The sequence below is a fragment of the Chelonia mydas genome, chromosome 1, assembly GCF_015237465.2.
Source record: "Chelonia mydas isolate rCheMyd1 chromosome 1, rCheMyd1.pri.v2, whole genome shotgun sequence".
NCBI lineage: Eukaryota > Metazoa > Chordata > Testudines > Cheloniidae > Chelonia > Chelonia mydas.
The window spans coordinates 48,098,623-48,118,795 of NC_057849.1; the positions used below are offsets into that span (position 1 = coordinate 48,098,623).

At 43.4% G+C, this 20,173-nt stretch overlaps 1 protein-coding gene across 3 annotated transcripts in view; it reads right to left on the bottom strand.

The window, feature by feature from the left end:
* The window catches only part of N4BP2L1 (NEDD4 binding protein 2 like 1), a 32,473-nt gene extending 17,297 nt beyond the window's left edge, over positions 1-15,176 (bottom strand). The window contains exons 1-2 of one of the 3 annotated variants that reach the window (XM_037892163.1): positions 14,874-15,012; positions 5,685-5,793 (exon numbers count right to left, since the gene is read on the bottom strand). In XM_037892163.1, coding sequence (XP_037748091.1) covers positions 5,685-5,698 — 14 coding nt within the window. In that variant the 5' untranslated portion in view covers positions 5,699-5,793; positions 14,874-15,012. Of the gene's footprint in view, positions 1-5,684; positions 5,794-14,873 lie in introns of all 3 variants that reach the window. The other 2 variants (XM_037892159.2, XM_043531696.1) reach the window with 2 other exon arrangements.
* Positions 15,177-20,173: the final 4,997 nt, after the last annotated feature.

Below are 20,173 nucleotides of genomic sequence, written 5' to 3' on the forward strand. Positions count from 1 at the left end.
GGTGAAAGTTTCGGTGTTATCTATTTTTTCCCTTTTTGGATTTTAAAATGCCTAATTAGATAGAGAGTATACGCTCTCTTTATACAGATTTATTAATAGACAAGGTTACACTGGTTTTGCATTTGAAAAAATAAACATAGCATCATTAGATTTGAGAAAACTATCAAAAGTGTGACACTTTACACTTACATTTTTAGTATCTTTCTCTGAGAAACTCAAAGCACTTTTCAGACATTAATTAAGCCTCATAACAAACCCAGGAAGGTAAGTACAGCAGAACCTCAGAGTTACGGACAGTTTGGGAATGGAGGTTGTCCATAACTCTGAAATGTTCGTAACTCTGAACAAAGTGCAGTTCAGGCTCCAGATCCAGCGGCTGAGACTCCAGGCCAGGATTCAGCAGCAGTTGAGCAACGTAGTCAGCCTGGCATGAGTTTGCAAGCTTGTTCCCTTCCCGACAGAGGTAGGTGTGTGTCGGGATGTGTGTGTGGGGACTGGAGGATAGCTAATGTGATGCCAATTTTTTAAAAGGGCTCCAGAGGTGATCCCAGCAATTACAGGCCAGTAAGCCTGACTTCAGTACCGGACAAACTGGCTGAAATTATAGTAAAGAACAAAACTGTCAGACACATAGATGAACATAATTTGTTGGGGAAGAATCAATCTACTAGAATTCTTTGAGGGGGTCAACAAGCATTTGGACAATGGGGATCCAGCTGATATCTTGTACTTAGATTTTCAGAAAGCCTTTGACAAGGTCCCTCACCAAAGGCTCTTAAGCAAAGTAAGCTGTCATGGGATAAGAGGGAAGGTTCTCTCATGGATTGGTAACTGGTTAAAAGATAGGAAACAAAGGGTAGGAATAAATGGTCAATTTTCAGAATGGAGAGAGGTAAATAGTGGTGTCCCCCAGGGGTCTGTACTGGGACCAGTCCTATTCAACATATTCATAAATGATCTGGAAAAAGGGGTAAACAGATGGCAAAATTTGCAGATGATACAGAAGTGCTCAAGATAGTTAAGTCCCAAGCAGACTGTGAAGAGCTACAAAAGGATCTCTCAAAACTGGGTGACTGAGCAACAAAATGGCAGATGAAATTCATGGTTGATAAATGCAAAGTAATGCGCATTGGAAAACATAATCCCAACTATATATATAAAATGATGGGGTCTAAATTAGCTGTTACCACTCAAGAAAAAGATCTTGGAGTCATTGTGGATAGTTCTCTGAAAACATCCACTCAATGTGCAGCAGCTGTCAAAAAAGAATGTTGGCAATCTTTACGAAAAGAATAGAAAATAAGACAGAAAATATCATACTGCCTCTATATAAATCCGTGGTATGCCCACATCTTGAATACTGTGTGGTTACCCCATCTCAAAAAAGCTATATTGGAATTGGAAAAGGTTCAGAAAAGGGTAACAAAAATGATAGGGGTACGGAACGGCTTCCATATGCAGAGAGATTAATAAAACTGGGACTTTTCAGCTTGGAAAAGAGACCACTAAGGGGGTATATGATTGAGGTCTAGAAAATCATGCTTGGTGTGGAGAAAGTAAATAAGGAAGCTGGGAATGGGCGACGGGATGGATCACTTGATGATTACCTGTTCTGTTCATTCCCTCTATGGCATCTGACATTGGCCACTGTTGGAAGACAGGATACTGGGCTAGATGGACCTTTGGTCTGACCCAGTATGGCCGTTCGTGTGTGTGTATGTGTAAAGAGCAGCGAGGGGTGTAAAAACAGCACAACCGACTCCCAGAGGACGGGTGGGGGTGAAAGCTGCGCAGACCCCAGTGTTGCTCCTGCTCTGCTGTCTCTGGCTGTCTTGGGCTGGCAGCCACAGCATCTTGCTGTAAGTGGCTGCCCCGTGAGCAGGGATGGGGGCAGGGGCAGGCAGCCCAGATGTGCCTACCTTTAAGATGCAATATAGGCACAGTAGAGTATATGCTTTTTTTTTTTTTTTTTAAATCTCTGCTGCTGCCTGATTGGTTACTTCTGGTTTCACATGGTGTCCAGTTGACCGGTCAGCCCGTAACTATAGTGTTCGTATCTTTGAGGCTCTACTGCAGGGATCGGCAAACTTTGGCATGCAGCCCGTCAGGGAACTCCGCTGGTGGGCCAGTTTGTTTACCAGCAACGTTCGCAGGTTCAGCCGACTGCAGCTCCCACTGGCAGCGGTTCGCCGCTCCAGGCCAATGGGGGCTGCAGGAAGTGGCGGCCAGCACATCCCTGGGCCCACACCACCTCCCCCAGCCCTCATTGGTCTGGAACAGCGAATCGCAGCCAGTGGGAGCTGCGATCGGCCAAATCTGCAGCCGCTGCAGGTAAACATACCGTCCTGGCCCACCAGCGGATTTTCCTGACAGGCTGCATGCAAAAGGTTGCCGATCCCTGCTCTACTGTATTATCTCCAATTTACAGTTGGAGAAACTGAGCCATAGAGTTTGTGACTCACCCAAGATCACAGACCAAGTCAACTGCTGAGAATCTTGGCTCATAGTCCTGTGCTTGCTACTATACCACATTGCAAAAGTCATACAGCTACATAACCTATGCCTTCCAACCTCTGAAAAGAAGTCATGTTCACAAAACTGCTTTAAAGCACAGATGTCTAAAAAAAAAAATACTCTTGGTACTTTTGCAAACAGTTACTTTTTCTGCCTGATTCTGCCCTTGTTCTATGCAAAGAACTCCAACTGTTTGGGAGTTTCTCACACTCAGAATTGGCGAAGTACAGCCCCTTCTTAGCAAAATAAGCATGAGAACCTAATTAAACAACCACCATCACATTGTCCCTGAGATCTTGGAGCAAGATCTTGAGTTCTGTCCAGAAGTTACATTCTGCATGAATGTGCCTATACGTTTACTGATCATTTAGCTGCAGGAAAGTTTAACTCCAACTGCTGCAAAATGAAAAAATATGGTGGTGTATGTGTTTAAAATGGAACACTTACTTTCTGCCAACATGTTGTCACTGTGGCAATGAAACTGGTATTTCTGTACGTTGATAAACTTAAACTGACCTTCTGTCTTAACTCTGATGTTGCAAAACACTGTCTTGCCCTCTGGCTCAATCTTAGCCTCCGAATCATGACCTTTACTGTAAACAAATAGTTTAGATAGAATAAACAGCCCCTTCTTTCTTTGACTATCAGAGGAAGAGGTGGCTATCTTGAGAGGAATAATATTGTCCCCTCAGAATTGCTACTTCAAAGTTTCTTGAGCAAGAAAACAGATAAGCATCCTTTAGTAAAATTCTCAATTTGAGAAAATAAGCTGCTTAATCAGGACAAGTTAATTGTTCTGCCTTATCTCACTCCAGACACAGCTCACATACATTCACATATTTCACATGGTGGCTTTGATATTCATCCTCATAGCTATCTAGACTGTATCTGCAGGGTGTTTGTAAACTCAAAACTAGCGCTACCAGTTTCACCCCATTGGTATGTAGGCCTAACAGCTTCCAATCTATTTGTGCTTCAAAAAGAAAATTATATGACACAATGTACATTACAAATTATGAATCATTAGCACATTTGATATGTTCTGTTTTTAGAAGCATATATGTAAATGCCAATTGACAAGACCATAAGCTTACATTAATTGAAAGGAGATGTTTACATCTGGCTTTGTAAAGTAACCAAACTGAAATATTGTAAGTAATAGGTTCTCATGTTTTCTGTAAACTCTTTTACAGTCTATGTAAAAGGCTAATTGCCAAAAGTTTTCTCTTTTGACCTTTATTATTTAAAGTGCACACACTACTCCTAAAAATCACCCATGTCAGTCTACCCATATTAAGTACATGTTGATTTTTAACTGAAGTAAAGTTATATCACTATCAATAGTGTCACCATAAATACTACCTTGAACAACACAATGCCTACATTTTATCAAAATCTACACCAGGCATTGAAAATGGGAAATTTTGTCACCAATACAAATTTAGTAGTAGATTTTGAGCAGAATTGTAAAAAGAAAAACCCACATATTAGTTAGATTAGTACACACAAAACCATATACAGAAAGAAAAGACAGAAAACATAGCTGGTAGCAAGATCAAAGGATGCTTGTAACTGAACCTTATCAGCTCTGTTTTCTATTATTAAACAATGTCATTGGACTTTAAGTACTAAAATGTGATAGGGAACAGTTGTCTAACTGCTAATATGAATTCCCATGGGTTGGGCCATTTTATTGCCTAACAACCTACACTCTATTGTCTTAGTGTGATTATAAAATATATAACTTTTATTTACAATAAATTGTTTAAATATTTTGCATCTTGCTAAACAATAATTTTGTCACTAGAATTGACTAGAAGGCTGCTTTAGGGAAACAGTATTTCCTCTAATTTGTAATGAAATTCTTATCATTCAAATATTTTCAATATCTAGCTTTACAAGCCAGCACATAAACCATATCTTTCTCCTTCCCCTCTCCTGTTCTGCTTGAACTCTAACACCAACTTTCCAATGGGCTTTAACTATAAGAGGCAATTATTTGCTGCTTAAAAAGTTGAATTGGGGGTGTTTCTTGAGACTACTTAAAATATTCAGTATAAGCTCCTCACTCCTGCTCCAACCACTTTATGCTAGGTAAAAGGGCCAGAGCAGCACAAAGGGGACCGAAAAGCCTGTATTTGGCTGAGGAGGATTTCCCCCAGCGCAGGTGCAGTGGAAGAGAACTATAAGGTTGTTGGTCGAGGATTCTATGACAATCCCTGGTGTAGGGGAATGTGTCAGTGGTGGGACAGAAGCACACAGCACTGCTGTGGCTTGTAGGGCAGCTTGGGCAGGTTGTTGTAACATAGACAGCCCCAGGGTTGTCCAATTTATGCTGGAGACCTCTCCACCTTCCAGAATACCACAAGACTGGGAGGAGGCAATGGTAGCGTAAAGCCACCAGATACTCTCCCCACACTTAGAGCTGCGAATTCTCATCCTCTGTGTATTGGTTTACTCTCTTCTGGGTAGGAAGTGTCTCTACTTGTAATAAGAGTAGTAATAGTAATATAGCAATAAAAAAATACAGTATGTAGAGAAAACAACTCAAACAGTCCAGGCACTGTTGAAAGGAGATGTCCCAGATGACTTCTCTGATAAAAGAACTGCAAACGGTTGTAGGTGTATATAATGGATGAGAACATAGTCCACGATGGCATATGTTGCTTAAGGGTTTCTAGGGAAGTCCTTGTATATGCCCATGGAAGGTCCACTTTAAAATTTTTTTTGAAATTTAATGTATCAAGGAAAGAAAACCAATACAAAAAGAATACCAACATCTGGTTCTGTTGGATTTTTCAACAGCAATTGATGATGCTGACACAACGTATTGTGGAATGGACAAACAGCTCTCCAGTAGCTTTGTTCTTCTTGGAGAGATCCCACAAGGTCACGCTGGCCAACTGTTGTCCACTCTAAAGGCACTCACATGAGATCTGCAGGGTTCTGTCTTGTCACCTCTCCTGTCCATTGTTTATATGAAATAACTAAATGAGTTGGGAAGCATTGTAATCATGTTAATTATGTATTATTTTTCAAGTTCACACATCATTCTACATTCTTGGTGTTTTACATCAATAAGGATAAAATGAAAGTCCTTTTTTTGCTGAGAGCACTGCATATTAACTCTTCAAGGCTTCCATATAACCATTTCAGACTTAACTATATACCTGTTTCTGTCCATGAAAACAAGTAGTTAATGTTCAGCTTCATTTTGCATAGGTGCTGAAATGCAAGTAAGCAGCTGGAGAGAGGCCTCCAGGTTCATGGATAACATTGCTGGGGAAATAATCAGAGCTTTCAGGTGTTTTTAATCACAGAATTTGAAAGACATTGAGTTCTAGAAAGCATACTGAAATGGATATTTCATCATTCAGATTGGGAAAGGCATCATAGGTTACCCATATCCAACAACTGGTAAAGTTCCAAGATTTTTATTTGTTGCCTATTTAATTGCTTAGGGTTCTAATGCATCTAACAGCAGTTCCACACACCCATTCTGTTCACTCCTCACAAAGCAAGGGATCACTGGAACATCTAGAAGGGGATTTAGTATGGTATACACCAGGGGTTCTCAAACTGGGGGTCGGGACCCCTGAGGGGGTCACGAGGTTATTACATGGGGGGGTCGCGAGCTGTCAGCCTCCACCCCAAACCCCGCTTTTCCTCCAGCATTTATAACAGTGTTAAATAAATTAAAAACACTTTTTAATATATAAGGCGGGTCGCACTCAGAGGCTTGCTGTGAAAGGGATCACCAGTACAAAAGTTTGAGAACTACTGGTGTACACTTAAGGATCATTCATATTTAGAACACATGCACTTTCACAGAAAGTACCTTTTTACTTGTAATACTGATTGCAACTGTTATTTCCCAGAAAAGATTTTGGTGTGCTGACACAGGAGAATACCAGTCTCCTTCCCTATGGTGGTGTAGAGTCAGAGCAATTATAGTGGCCCACTGCATTGTGTATCACGTTCTCTGCCTCAGTAAGAAGTGGTTTACTTGGATTAGAGCCAACTCTCTAGTCAGAATTTAGAGAGGGATGGGTATACAGGGGTTCATATTAAGGAGAATTATGTGCAGATTACACATTATTAATAGTCAAAATTAAATTCCTACAATATGTTAATGAGCTACAGGATCTATTATTCATAGCCCATAAACTTCTCGATATCTGGATATGCATTCAAGATCCTAATAACCTTATAAAAGGGTTGGAGTGGAGACTAAAATAAGAAGTAATGGAAGGAATTTGACAAAAGGGTTAGAAATGAGTATCGAGAGACAAAGAAATACAAACTATATGGAACAGTACTTCCTTTGGGAATGGCAGTATCATTAGTCCTAGCATTTCTCAGAGCCCTCTATCAGTGGGACCACTCACTGCACGTCTGAGGAGGGATACAGAGCTGACCCTCTTAAAAGTAGGAATCAAAAGAGACTGGAATTATTGGCTGAAAAGTTATATACTGGCCTATTAAATTAAGGGGAGACTGAATGATCTGCTATGGTTGTTGGATCAGGTCCCAGTGTTTGTGCAGAGATACCAAATACATGACAATATCATTTGTTTTGTGCATCATGGTAATACAGTAATGGGTGTAGATGTAAATATTGTACAGTAGAGATACTTTAAGAATCAGTGCATATAATGAATCCTGTGTCCTTCCCACATATGTAACCTGAAAGTAGCCTGCTGAAGCCAATTGAAATGAAGGCCTTGATCCCACAAAGTTGGGATGAATTGCAGTTGTTAGTGATAAGATGCAAGATTCATGGAGTTTTTCAAAATTGTAACCATAGATCAGGGAAGTTACTCACGCTTCCTGCTCCTGCCTAGCTTGAGTGAGCGTGGTCACACTGCAAAACAACACTCGAGCCACACACAGTGATTTGTAATAGCAGCTGAGAAGTTGCACTAATTTGAGCTGTAGTCTGTACCTTCTGGGAGGCCAACTAACACAAGTTAGACGCTCCATCACACTCATGTTGAGGGGTTTTGTGTGGGAAGGGGACCCAAGTTAGGGGCAACTTGAGTTATTACTAGAGTTACCCCTACAGTGAAGATAAGCTCTCTGTTGCTTTTTGGACATAAAGGTGCTGCAGATGCAATGTTATGGACGCCTGGGAGCCAGTACCTCACATCTGTTCAACCACAACTTCTGACTGCTTACTAATTTGCACCGATAGGCTCAGAAGGATTGTAAGGATTGTGTGGAGTGGTCTGACAATGTATTTATATTGCAAAGTCCCCCTAGTGGATTTCATGGAGTCTATGGCATGTCTCCCTTGTCATGGTAAAAGCGCTGCTAAGAGTAGGGGTTAGGGTTTATTTATTTATTTTTTAGGGATGGGGCCCTTTTTGAGGGAATGTGAGGAGTAAGGCTGGGGTTATGGAGTGGAAAGTTCCTACAATGTTAGGCCTTGCATGACTATTGCCCAGAAAAGACTTTGGTGAGCTGACACAGGAGAATACCAGTCTCCTTCGCTATGGTGTTGTAGAGTCAGTGCAATTAAAGTGCCCCATGGCACTGTATATCACTTTCTCTGCCTCAGTAAGGAATGGTTTACTTGGATTAGAGCCAACTCTCTAATCAGTAATTGTCTCATTATTTTTTATCCCCACCTCCTGCACCCCAACTATATCCATCTGTCTCTTGTCTTACACTAAGGCCTCGTCTACACATAAACCACTGCAGCTGTGCTGCTACAGTGCTTCAGTGAAGATGCTACCTATGCCAATGGGAGGGCTCTTCCCGTCAGTGCAGATAATCCACCTCCCCAAGAGGCAGCATCTAGGTCAAGGGGAGAATTCTCCCATCAACCTAGTACTGTCTCCAAAGGTGAGGTTGGTTTAACTGTGTCGCTCAGGGGTGTGGATTTTTCACACACCTGCATGTTCATTTTCTAGCGTAGAACAGTCCTTAGATTGCAAGGTCTGTGGGACAGAAACTGTTTTTCGTTCTATCTGTGCAACACCTGGCACAGTGGGGTACCATGGCTATGATTCCTAAGCACTATGAGTTAGAGTTACAAAGGGATTTAGGTGCCCACCTGTCACTTTAGATGCTTAAATCCAAAACATAGATCCTCAAAAGCCCTGCTCAGTGGCCACCTAACTGGAAGTGCCTAAATTTCTGCTAGTGGACATGTACAATGCTGCTTCAGTCCTGAGGCCCAGGGCCTAGCTGGATCCTCAAATTATCTTTCCCCCACCTATCTCACCTGTGGTGCCCAATCTGGGAGGTGTCGTCAGAGCATGCCTACTAGGTCAGGACCAGCACAACCCACAGGTGGTGGTACCACCCTAGTTTATACTCCCATAGCCATGGAGTTAGTGCACTCACCTATGATGTTAGAGGCCCAGGTTCAAATGCCCACTCTGCTTAATGTGGAACAGCGACTTGAACCCAGGTGTCCCATATCCCAAGTGAGTTCCCTAATCATTGGGCTATAGAATTAATCTCTTACCCCTGAATCAAAGTGGAACAACTTCAACAGGAGAGTGGGAAATAGCTGCCCTAGAGTACCAAATGCCAAGTGGTTAGGGCACTCACCTACTCACCTAGGAGGGAGACCTGGCTTCAAGTCCCTGCTCTACATCTCTCACAGTGTGGATTTGAACCCTGGTCTCCCACATCCTGAGCAAGTGCTGCACTACCTCCTCCTCCCTTTTGTTTTGAGAAAGGACTGATCTGGTTTAGATGCCTAACTGTTGGAGAGGGTTCAGAGCTCTGACTCCCAAACAGAGAGGGTGGTGCCTCTCACTAGACATTTATCTCTGAGGGGCATGCACATCTCTCTCCTCAGCTCTTCCTACTGTCCAGCTTAGGTGGCTCCCCATTCAGCCTGCTGGCTTTTGTGAATCCCATTCTTAGGTGTCTTACCCTTCCCCAGACAATGCAAAGGGAGCCTGAGCACCAAACTGAGGGCTGTGGATGCCAGTAAGGCATTACACTGCTGACTCTAAGTCCCCTTTGTAGCTCTAGGCTTCTGGTAACACAAATTACAACTATAATAAGCAGAGAGAGTAAGTGGTTTAATGAGTTCACACAAGAAGTCTATTGCAGAGCCAGGAAAGAACCCAGAGCACATGAGTTCCAGTCTAGTGCCTTAAGCACAAAACCATCCTTCCTCTGCTATACTTTGTGGATGCAACATATTTACCCGTGCCCTTAGATTATTAGCTCTTCTTAAGAACACCATTCAGTTTGGCACTGACCTTTCTCTGAACAGCAGCATATACAGTTACAGTGCTATAGGTGTGATTAGAAGTAATTATTTCTAAGGATAGATTGATAAACTCAATTTGTTGCAGTAGTTCTGAAGAAAAAGCAGACTGACCGTTGAATGTTGTGCTTGTTTAAGGGTTTTGCAAGCCACTTTTCCCATGTTTCAGAGTAGCAACCGTGTTAGTCTGTATTCGCAAAAAGAAAAAGGCCATTGCCAGCTGTTAACAGGAATGCCTGAGGTGCAGTGGGGGGGGGGGATAAACATAGGGAAATAGTTTACTTTGTGTAATGACACATCCACTCCCAGTCTCTATTCAAGCCTAAATTAATTGTATCCAGTTTGTAAAACTATTTCCCCATGTTTATGTCCCCCACCACTCCTCAGGCGTTCCTGTTAACTGCTGCCAATGGCCCACCTTGATTATCACTACAAAAGGTTTCCCCCCCCGCCCCCGGTAATAGCTCATCTTCACAGGTTTCAGAGTAACAGCCCCGTTAGTCTGTATTCGCAAAAAGAAAAGGAGTACTTGTGGCACCTTAGAGACTAACCAATTTATTTGAGCATAAGCTTTCGTGAGCTACAGCTCACTTCATCGGATGCATACTGTGGAAAGTACAGAAGATCTTTTATACACACAAAGCATGAAAAAATGGATGTTTACCACTACAAATGGTTTTCTCTCCCCCCACCCCATTCTCCTGCTGGTAATGGCTATGTAGACTCCCTCCTCAGGCCCTATGCTAACAGCACTCCCAGCTACCTTCAAGACACCACTGACTTCCTGAGGAAACTACAATCCATCGGTGATCTTCCTGATAACACCATCCTGGCCACTATGGATGTAGAAGCCCTCTACACCAACATTCCACACAAAGATGGACTACAAGCCATCAAGAACACTATCCCCGATAATGTCACGGCTAACCTGTTGGCTGAACTTCGTGACTTTGTCCTTACCCATAACTATTTTACATTTGGGGACAATGTATACCTTCAGATCAGCGGCACTGCTATGGGTACCCGCATGGCCCCACAGTATGCCAACATTTTTATGGCTGACTTAGAACAATGCTTCCTCAGCTCTCGTCCCCTAACGCCCCTACTCTACTTGCGCTATATTGATGACATCTTCATCATCTGGACCCATGGAAAAGAAGCCCTTGAGGAATTCCACCATGATTTCAACAATTTCCATCCCACCATCAACCTCAGCCTGGTCCAGTCCACACAAGAGATCCACTTCCTGGACACTACAGTGCTAATAAACGATGGTCACATAAACACCACCCTATACCGGAAACCTACTGACTGCTATTCCTACCTACATGCCTCCAGCTTTCACCCTGACCACACCACACGATCCATCGTCTACAGCCAAGCTCTGCGATACAACCGCATTTGCTCCAACCCCTCAGACAGAGACAAACACCTACAAGATCTCTATCAAGCATTCTTACAACTACAATACCCACCTGTGGAAGTGAAGAAACAGATTGATAGAGCCAGAAGAGTTCCCAGAAGTCACCTACTACAGGACAGGCCTAACAAAGAAAATAACAGAACGCCACTAGCCGTCACCTTCAGCCCCCAACTAAAACCCCTCCAACGCATTATTAAGGATCTACAACCTATCCTGAAGGATGACCCAACACTCTCACAAATCTTGGGAGACAGGCCAGTCCTTGCCTACAGACAGCCCCCCAACCTGAAGCAAATACTCACCAGCAACCACATACCACACAACAGAACCACTAACCCAGGAACCTATCCTTGCAACAAAGCCCATTGCCAACTGTACCCAAATATCTATTCAGGGGACACCATCACAGGGCCTAATAACATCAGCCACGCTATCACAGGCTCGTTCACCTGCACATCCACCAATGTGATATATGCCATCATGTGCCAGCAATGCCCCTCTGCCATGTACATTGGTCAAACTGGACAGTCTCTACGTAAAAGAATAAATGGACACAAATCAGATGTCAAGAATTATAACATTCATAAACCAGTCGGAGAACACTTCAATCTCTCTGGTCACGCGATTACAGACATGAAAGTTGCGATATTACAACAAAAAAACTTCAAAACCAGTCTCCAGCGAGAGACTGTTGAATTGGAATTCATTTGCAAATTTGGATACAATTAACTTAGGCTTGAATAGAGACTGGGAGTGGCTAAGTCATTATGCAAGGTAACCTATTTCCCCTTGTTTTTTCCTACCCCCTCAGACGTTCTTGTTAAACCCTGGATTTGTGCTGGAAATGGCCCACCTTGATTATCATACACATTGTAAGGAGAGTGATCACTTTAGATAAGCTATTACCAGCAGGAGAGTGGGGGTGGGGGGAGAGAAAACCATTTGTAGTGGTAAACACCTATTTTTTCATGCTTTGTGTGTATAAAAGATCTTCTATACTTTCCACAGTATGCATCTGATGAAGTGAGCTGTAGCTTACGAAAGCTTATGCTCAAATAAATTGGTTAGTCTCTAAGGTGCCACAAGCTCATCTTAAGTGATCACTCTCCTTACAATGTGTATGATAACACCTATTTTTTCATGTTCTGTGTGTATATAAATCTCCTCACTGTATTTTCCACTGAATGCATCTGATGAAGTGAGCTGTAGCTCACGAAAGCTTATGCTCAAATAAACTGGTTAGTCTCTAAGGTGCCACTAGTACTCCTTTTCTTTTTACTTTTCCCATGGGGGTGAAACCTAATTTTTCACCATTGTGAATCTATTTTCCTCCTTCCCTGCATCCACTTCTCTTGTTACTCCTCCCTCCTAATGGGGCCTGATTAAGGTGCACAAGTGACTTAGCTACAACACACACAAAACTAATCATCGCTGCATGCAACAGTATTTGTGAAACCAATCACATTGGTGACTTTGCTCTCCTATGCCAGTTGTTTTCCTCAGTTCACCAATAAACTTGTGTACGCATTTAACTTGCCTGTTAACTGACATCACACAGAAAGAGCAGAAAAATGGGGAGATTGTTTCATATTCACAGAATGGTAGTACATAAAGCTGAATATGAAACATACATGGACAGACACCAAAGAAAAACCCCCAACTATACAAACAGTTAGCACACAGCAAGCTAGGCTGTAATTCTACCTTGCACTAGCCCGTCACAGGCTAACTGTCCATGTGGACCCTGTGGCCATGCAGTAAAAGTTCCCTAGCACACTTTGATATGCTCTACTTTGAAATGGGAGTAGATCAAAGTGCACTACAGAAGGCGAAGTGCGGGGCAGCAGGGTCCACGTGGAAGATTAATGCACAGCAGACTAGTGCAAAGTAGATTTACATCTGAGCTTGCCCTGTACTAACAGTTGATATAGATGTGCCCCCAGCCTCAACTCCCATTAGAAGACGATGCTTGATGTACTACATTAACCTCTAATACTGCAATGAGGGTTTTATCAGATTTGCACTTTGGCACAGATCCTTCAGAGGAAAAAAAGGATGCTCTTATACTTTAGGCAATGGCATAGATCATGGGAAAGCTGAGTTTACTCCTGACTCTGCCACAGACTTCCTTTAGGGCATGGGACTGACAACCTCCCAATTCCCCATGCATAAAATGAGATAATACTTCCCTACCTCATAAGTGTATTGTGAGGCTAAAGTCTGTGGTTGAGATCCTCAAGCCCATTCCAGCCCCTTTAGGCTGAACAAAAGGACCAGAGCAGCATAAAGGGGCCTCAAAAGTCCCAGTTCCAGCTGAGGTTTCCTTTAGTACAGCCAAGACAGTAGACAGCTGAGAGTCCTGGTGCAGGAAGCATACTGGGAGCAGGAGGAATATGTCAAGAGTGAGGCCATAACACTGCAGTCTACAGGGCAACTGGGGGGGGGAAGGGGGCCTGCCATAATTCAGAAGCCTCAGGACTGTGTATGGTATGCTGGGGGCCTCTCCAACTCCTGGATCAAGAAGGCAAAAATGTGCCTTAAAGTCCCCCCTCCCCTGCACTGCGCTGCATAAGAGATGCAGCACAGAATCTTGCCCGTGGTATTCGTAAGGTTCTTGGATACGGTGCTGTGTAATCCAAGGTTTTTCTCTTCACTGAAGCTATCTGCATGGGAAATTAAGCCAAATTAATTAACCACATGAATTTAACACATATTAGTTAAAACATATTAATCCTTGTGTGGATAAGATCATTTGGAAGTAAAGTGGCCTTAAGTTTGCTTTAGCTTTGAGTTAAACTAAAGCAAAGATTTTTGTTTTGTTTTGCAGTGACGAGCTTTTGAATACATTCAGGTAGGAACAATGAGAGGTGGAGAGTGCACAATAGGAGGAAGAAAAGGTATCACAGAGATGAGAATTGGTCTGTGTACGTAAAGTGGCTAGCAAGTGTTGACAGGCACAGTGTACAAATCAAAGAATACACTAAAAGAAGAAAAGTCACAGCTTCTATGTGGTCCAGTCACTGCTTAGTGTACATTTCTGTTCAGTTCAACTTTATTAACAAAAAGGATACAACAGCGATAGTCAGTTTCTACATTAGCTTTCCTTCCGCAAAGGGCGGGAGGGGGGCCGGGTTTCCCCCAGTGCGAAGCCACTGCTGCCACCTTGTTCACTTTACACCACCACCACCCAGTAGCGTGCCAGACACGTGACCGCTGTTCCTGAAGCCCCGAGGAGAGGAACCCGGCACTTCCTCCCCCAACGCTGCAGAAAAGGGCGGGACCCAGCTGAGGGCGCTACCGCTGCCGCTTTACAGACTCGGGAGACGCTTTAAGGCCGCAAAGGCCCCGCTCCGACGCTGGCCGCATCGACAACAGCCACGAGCGGGGCAGCCAGCAAATGTGCCCCGAAGGGCAGCGCGCTTCCCGCGGCTGGGCAGCGCTGCGTGAGCCTGCGCCCGCAGGGCGACTCCGGCCTCGCCTCGCTCCCGTCCCGGAACTGGGCCCCGCCCGCCAGCGCTAGTGCCCCCGGCGGACAGGGACGCCTCGGCTGGGGTGGCTGCAAGGCGGGCGCTTGGCCCCGCCACACCCAGGCCAGGCTCCGGCCCGGCGCCTGCCGCGGCAGCCCCGCAGCGGGAGCGGCCCAGAGCAGCGCGGGGCGTCCCTGCCCCAGTGGGGTCACGACACCCGGGCGCCCCCCGTTACCTGGCCCGCGTGGTTTTCCCGGAGCCGGGCAGGCCGCGCAGCAGGTAGAGGCGTTTGCTGAAGCGGCGCCTGCGGGGCTGCGCCCGGGCCGGGGGCTGCAGGCTCAGGCCCCCGAAGGCGCGGACCAGGCTCCCCTCCATGGGCGCGCGGCAGCCCGCTGCCAGCCGCAAACAGGTGCCCGTCAGCCGCTGCGAGCGGCTCGGCCTGTACTGAGCATGCGCGCTAACAGCCCAGCCGGGCATCGCCACGTGCTCAGGGGCGCGTGGGGCTGCCCAGGGCGGGGCCCAGGGGCCAGCTCGCGGGAGAAGTGGTGGGGTTGAGACCGTGCGCGAGGCGCTGCCAGCCGCGGGGCGGGGCGGGGCGGGGGCGGAGCTAACCGTTATCCCAGGTGCGCTGAGACGGCTGCAGCGCCTGCAAAAAAAAAAAAGGGGGAAAAGGGGGGGGCGGCTCGTAGCATCGGGGTCCTCCCAGGGCTGTGCCCGTCAAGGCACCGTGCCAGAGCCCAGTGTCTGACCACGGCCCCACCTGATTTGCTGTAGTGAGTCGCTAAAGGAGCGGCGATCCTGTGACATCTGTTTCAGACCCGCCCCCCTTCCCCGCCCCCACCAAAACCAACCGCGATGGTCAATGTTTGACAGTTTAGCACGTGACAAAATTTGCCTTGTCGGCTGGCCTAGGTTGCCTGAACGGGCGGCCTTTCCCTTGCCAGCCACGTAAATGGATTTTTTTTTCCTACACAAGTTTATTTTTTGGGCTCATATGATGTCAGGCTGACTGATTTCCTGGGTTGATGGCAAAACTTAGGGTTTCTTTAATCGACCAAAGGGCATTCTACCTTTGGCAGCTGTTATTTTGCCTCTATCCAGCATCCTTGTCCTTTTTCAGGTTCCCCACTTGTGTGTAGAATATGGATCACTACAGGCCACATTTTTAAAAGTTGAAAGCATCTAGCTGCTTTTGAAAAGCCCACTAGTTGCCTAAATACATTTAAAAATCTGGAGCACTATATCAAGGAGCACTACACTCTTTGTATTAAATCCTTCTCAAAAGTAAATATCTGCTGTAATTTTTACTCAAGATAGGTACACAACCGCAAGATAGAGTGGCAATACGGTGACCAGATAGCAAGTGTGAAAAATCAGGAAGGGGGGTAAGAGGTGCCAATATAAGACAAAGCTTAGAATATCGGGACTGGCCCAGCAAAATCAGGATATCTGGTCACCCTAATTGGCAACCATCAGTATTCAAAAATCATGAATTATGCACCCAAAAGTCACGAAATTAAAATAAATACATACATACATTTTGGGTTCTTTTAATTTGCCTTTTTTGTTACTCAGTCTTTAGGGTGCATAGCTTCCTACTTTTTTTGTAACCTCTCCTAAAAAAAGCATAGACCTATATTTACTTTTGAGAGGTTTAAGGTGCTGTAAAGAAGTTGTACATTCCTGTAACAGTCAATACTGTTTTGGTCTTCAAGTAGCATGTGATTCCCTCTGCACCCTTTGTAATTGAAAACTTATTTAAAATCCTTATTTTTGTAAGTAATTCCCCATCCTGCCACCACTGAAGGGCCCACTATACTCTTCTACTACTTCATTTGCTGCATACATTAATGTTGATTTTTCTATTGTTTATACTTCTAATTGCATATTTTCATGTCATAGCCTTTTATGTATGCTACATATTTTGTTAAGATACATTTCAGTGATGTTCTTTATTCTGACAAGCTTACTGTTTTCTACTGTCAAAATCAAGGACTTTTTAAGATAAATTATCCTGTTACTCCTTTGCATTGGTTGCCTTTTGGAGAAATGAAAGTACCTTATCTCCACCTGTTTTTAAAGGGAGCTAGCTAATGCATGTTAGTTATCCCAAAGTAAAAACACACGTTTTCTTAACACTAAAGACACAGACTATAATCCTGACTCAGATGTTTAATTAACCAGGGTGCTGGAACAATTTTGATAGTGGGGTGCTGAGAGCCATTGAATCAAACTGTAAACCCTGTATACAATGGAAACCCCTGCCCCTGCTCCACCCCCACTCCCCTGAGGACTGCAGCAGGGCTGGGCTTGCACTCACTGGCAGCGGGAAGTGCAGCGACCTGGCCCCAGCCGTGCCACCAGTGAGCGCTGCGGGGTGGTTTTCCCCTGCCCCCCAAGCCAGCTCCCCCTCCCCCGGAGGCCTGCCCCCCCCAATCAGAGGGGCTGCATAGGGCCCCAGAATAGCTAGGGACGGTCCTATGGAAATCATTTCAAACCAGGGGATGCTGTAGCAGCCCTAGTTCCAGTACCTATGTAATGACAGGTTTCAGAGTAACAGCCGTGTTAGTCTGTATTCGTAAAAAGAAAAGGAGTACTTGTGGCACCTTAGAGACTAACCAGTTTATTTGAGCATGAGCTTTCGTGAGCTACAGCTCACTTGCATCCGATGAAGTGAGCTGTAGCTCACGAAAGCTCATGCTCAAATAAACTGGTTAGTCTCTAAGGTGCCACAAGTACTCCTTTTCTTTTTACGAGTACCTATGTAGTTACCCATTATTGTTCATAGCTTGACAAATGTGATACTGATTGTGTGGCTAACACTGCTCCTTTCTCATCAGATAGTTACATCTGAATGTCTGCAGCCCCTTCCCCTGCTTGTATGGGTGTCATTCAAAACCTGTTAAAGCATTTTAAACTAAAGGAATTAATAGAGGCTCCCCGCCCCCGCATCTATTTCCCTCATTACTTCCCTTATAAAGGGCTTGTCTAGGTCATGTGACAGTAAAGGTGTGAAGTTAATGTACATACATTACAGTGCCTTAAACCCCTGTGTGGATGCTTTCATTGAAAAATAAAGTGCCCTTAGTTTTGACAACGGCAGTTAGGGCAACCCTCGAAGATGGCAGGACTCATTCCCAAACCCTCTATTAATCATCAGGTCTTAGACTTGTCTTGAACATTTAAAAAATTTTGTACAGGCCAGGGGTAACCCACATTTGCTTTTTTTCAGTCCAAAAAGGTATGAAGTAATGGAGCACTCATCTTAACTTTTCCTGTAGAAAAGCCTTGGCAATATTTCACAGGTGTAAATATTGGCCTGACAAAATTACAAGAAATGGTTTAAAGTAGGCCTTTCAAGTGATTAAAAAAATTAATCGTGATTAATTGCACAATTAAAAAATTAATCACAATTAATAGTGCAATTAATCGCACTGTTAAAGAATAATAGAATACCATTTATTTAAATATTTTTGAATGTTTTCTACATTTTCCAATATATTGATTTCAATTACCACACAGAATACAAACTGTACAGTGCTCACTTTATATTATTTTTATTACAAATATTTTCACAGTAAAAAACAAAAGAAATAGTATTTTTGAATTCACATAGTACAAATAATGTAGTGCAATCTCTTTATCATGAAAGTTGAACTTACAAATGTTAATTATGTACAAAAAAATAACTCCACTCAAAAATAAAACAATGTAAAATTTTAGAGCCTGCATGTTCACTCAGTCCACTTCTTGTTCAGCCAATCGCTCAGACAAACAAGTTTGTTTACATTTGCAGGAGATAATGCTGCCCGCTTCTTATTTACAGTGTTACTTGAAAGTGACAACAGGTGTTTGTATGGTACAGTTGTAATGGGCATCACAAGATATTTATATGCCAGATGCTCTAAAGATTCATATGTCCCTTCATGCTTCAACCACCCTTCCAGAGGACATGCATCCATTCCGATGATGGGGTCTGCTCAATAATGATCCAAAACCGTGCGGGGCGAGGCATATTCATTTTCATCATCTGAGTCAGATGCCACCAGCAGAAGGCTGATTTTCTTTCTTGGTAGTTCGGGTTCTGTAGTTTCCGCATCGGAGTGTTGTTCTTTTAAGACTTCTGAAAGCATGCTCCACACCTAGTCCCTCTCAGATTTTGGAAGGCACTTCAGATTCTTAAATCTTGGGTTGAGTGCTGTAGCTATCTTTAGAAATCTGACATTTGTACCATCTTTGCATTTTGTCAAATCTGAAGGAAGTGAAAGTGTTCTTAAAACGAACAACATGTGCTGGGTCATTATCTGAGACTGCTATAACATGAAATATATGGCAGAATGTAGGTAAAACAGAGCAGGAGACATACAATTCTCCCCCAAGGAGTGCAGTCACAAATTTAATTAATGCATTTTTTTTAAACGAGCGTCATCAGCATAGAAGCATGTCCTCTGGAATGGTGGCCAAAGCATGAAGGGGCATACAAATGTTTAGCTTATCTGGCACATAAATTCCTTGCAATGCCAGCTACAAAAGTGCCATGCAAATGCTTGTTCTCACTTTCAGGTGACGTAAATAAGAAGCAGCATTATATTCCATAAATGTAAACAAACTTGTCTGTCTGAGCGATTAGCTGAACAAGAAGTAGGACTGAGTGAGCTTGTTGGCTCTAAAGTTTTACATTGTTTTGGTTTTTTGAGTGCAGTTATATAACAAAAAAAAATCTACATTTGTAAGTTGCACTTTCATTATAAAGATATTGCATTATGGTACTTGTATGAGGTGAACTGAAAAACACTATTTATCATTTTTACAGTGCAAATATTTGTAATAAAAATAATATAAAGTGAGCACTGTACACTTTCTATTCTGTGTTGTAATTAAAATCAATATATTTGAAAATGTAGAAAAGCATCCGAAAATACTTAATACATTTCAGTTGGTATTCTATTGTTTAACAGTGCGATTAATCACGATTAATTTTTTATTCGCGATTAATTTTTTGAGTTAATCACATGAGTTAACTGCGATTAATCGACAGCTCTAGTTTAAAGTTAAAATGTAGGTGATCTTGCTCCTTCTTTCTGCCTTGTGCTGGTCAGAGCAGGAGAATGAAGGCCTAATAGTGCCATGATAAATCCTGCTGTGCACACAGAGGGTATTGGCCTAGCTATAGAAGGATCCGCTCTATAAGCAATACATATAAAGTGGTGGCACTCTTGTCCCATTAGAATTAACCAAATGATACATGTTTTTAATGCTTTAAATATAAAGATTCCTCGTGGATCTCAGCTTCTGCCTGCTGAATAATCACACACGATATAAACCTTATCTTGAACTAAGTACGTGCTCCTAAGAAAATTTAACTTACAAACACAGCAGTTGTTGTGTTTACACCTTTCTTACATTATGATGGTAATAGTAATAAGTTTATTATTGCAATATCCACAAAGGTGTGAGGACACAGTATGAGAGGCTGCAACAAAAATATTTTCAGGTCACTTAAAACATTGTGGTGGTGTATCTCTGTGCATATGC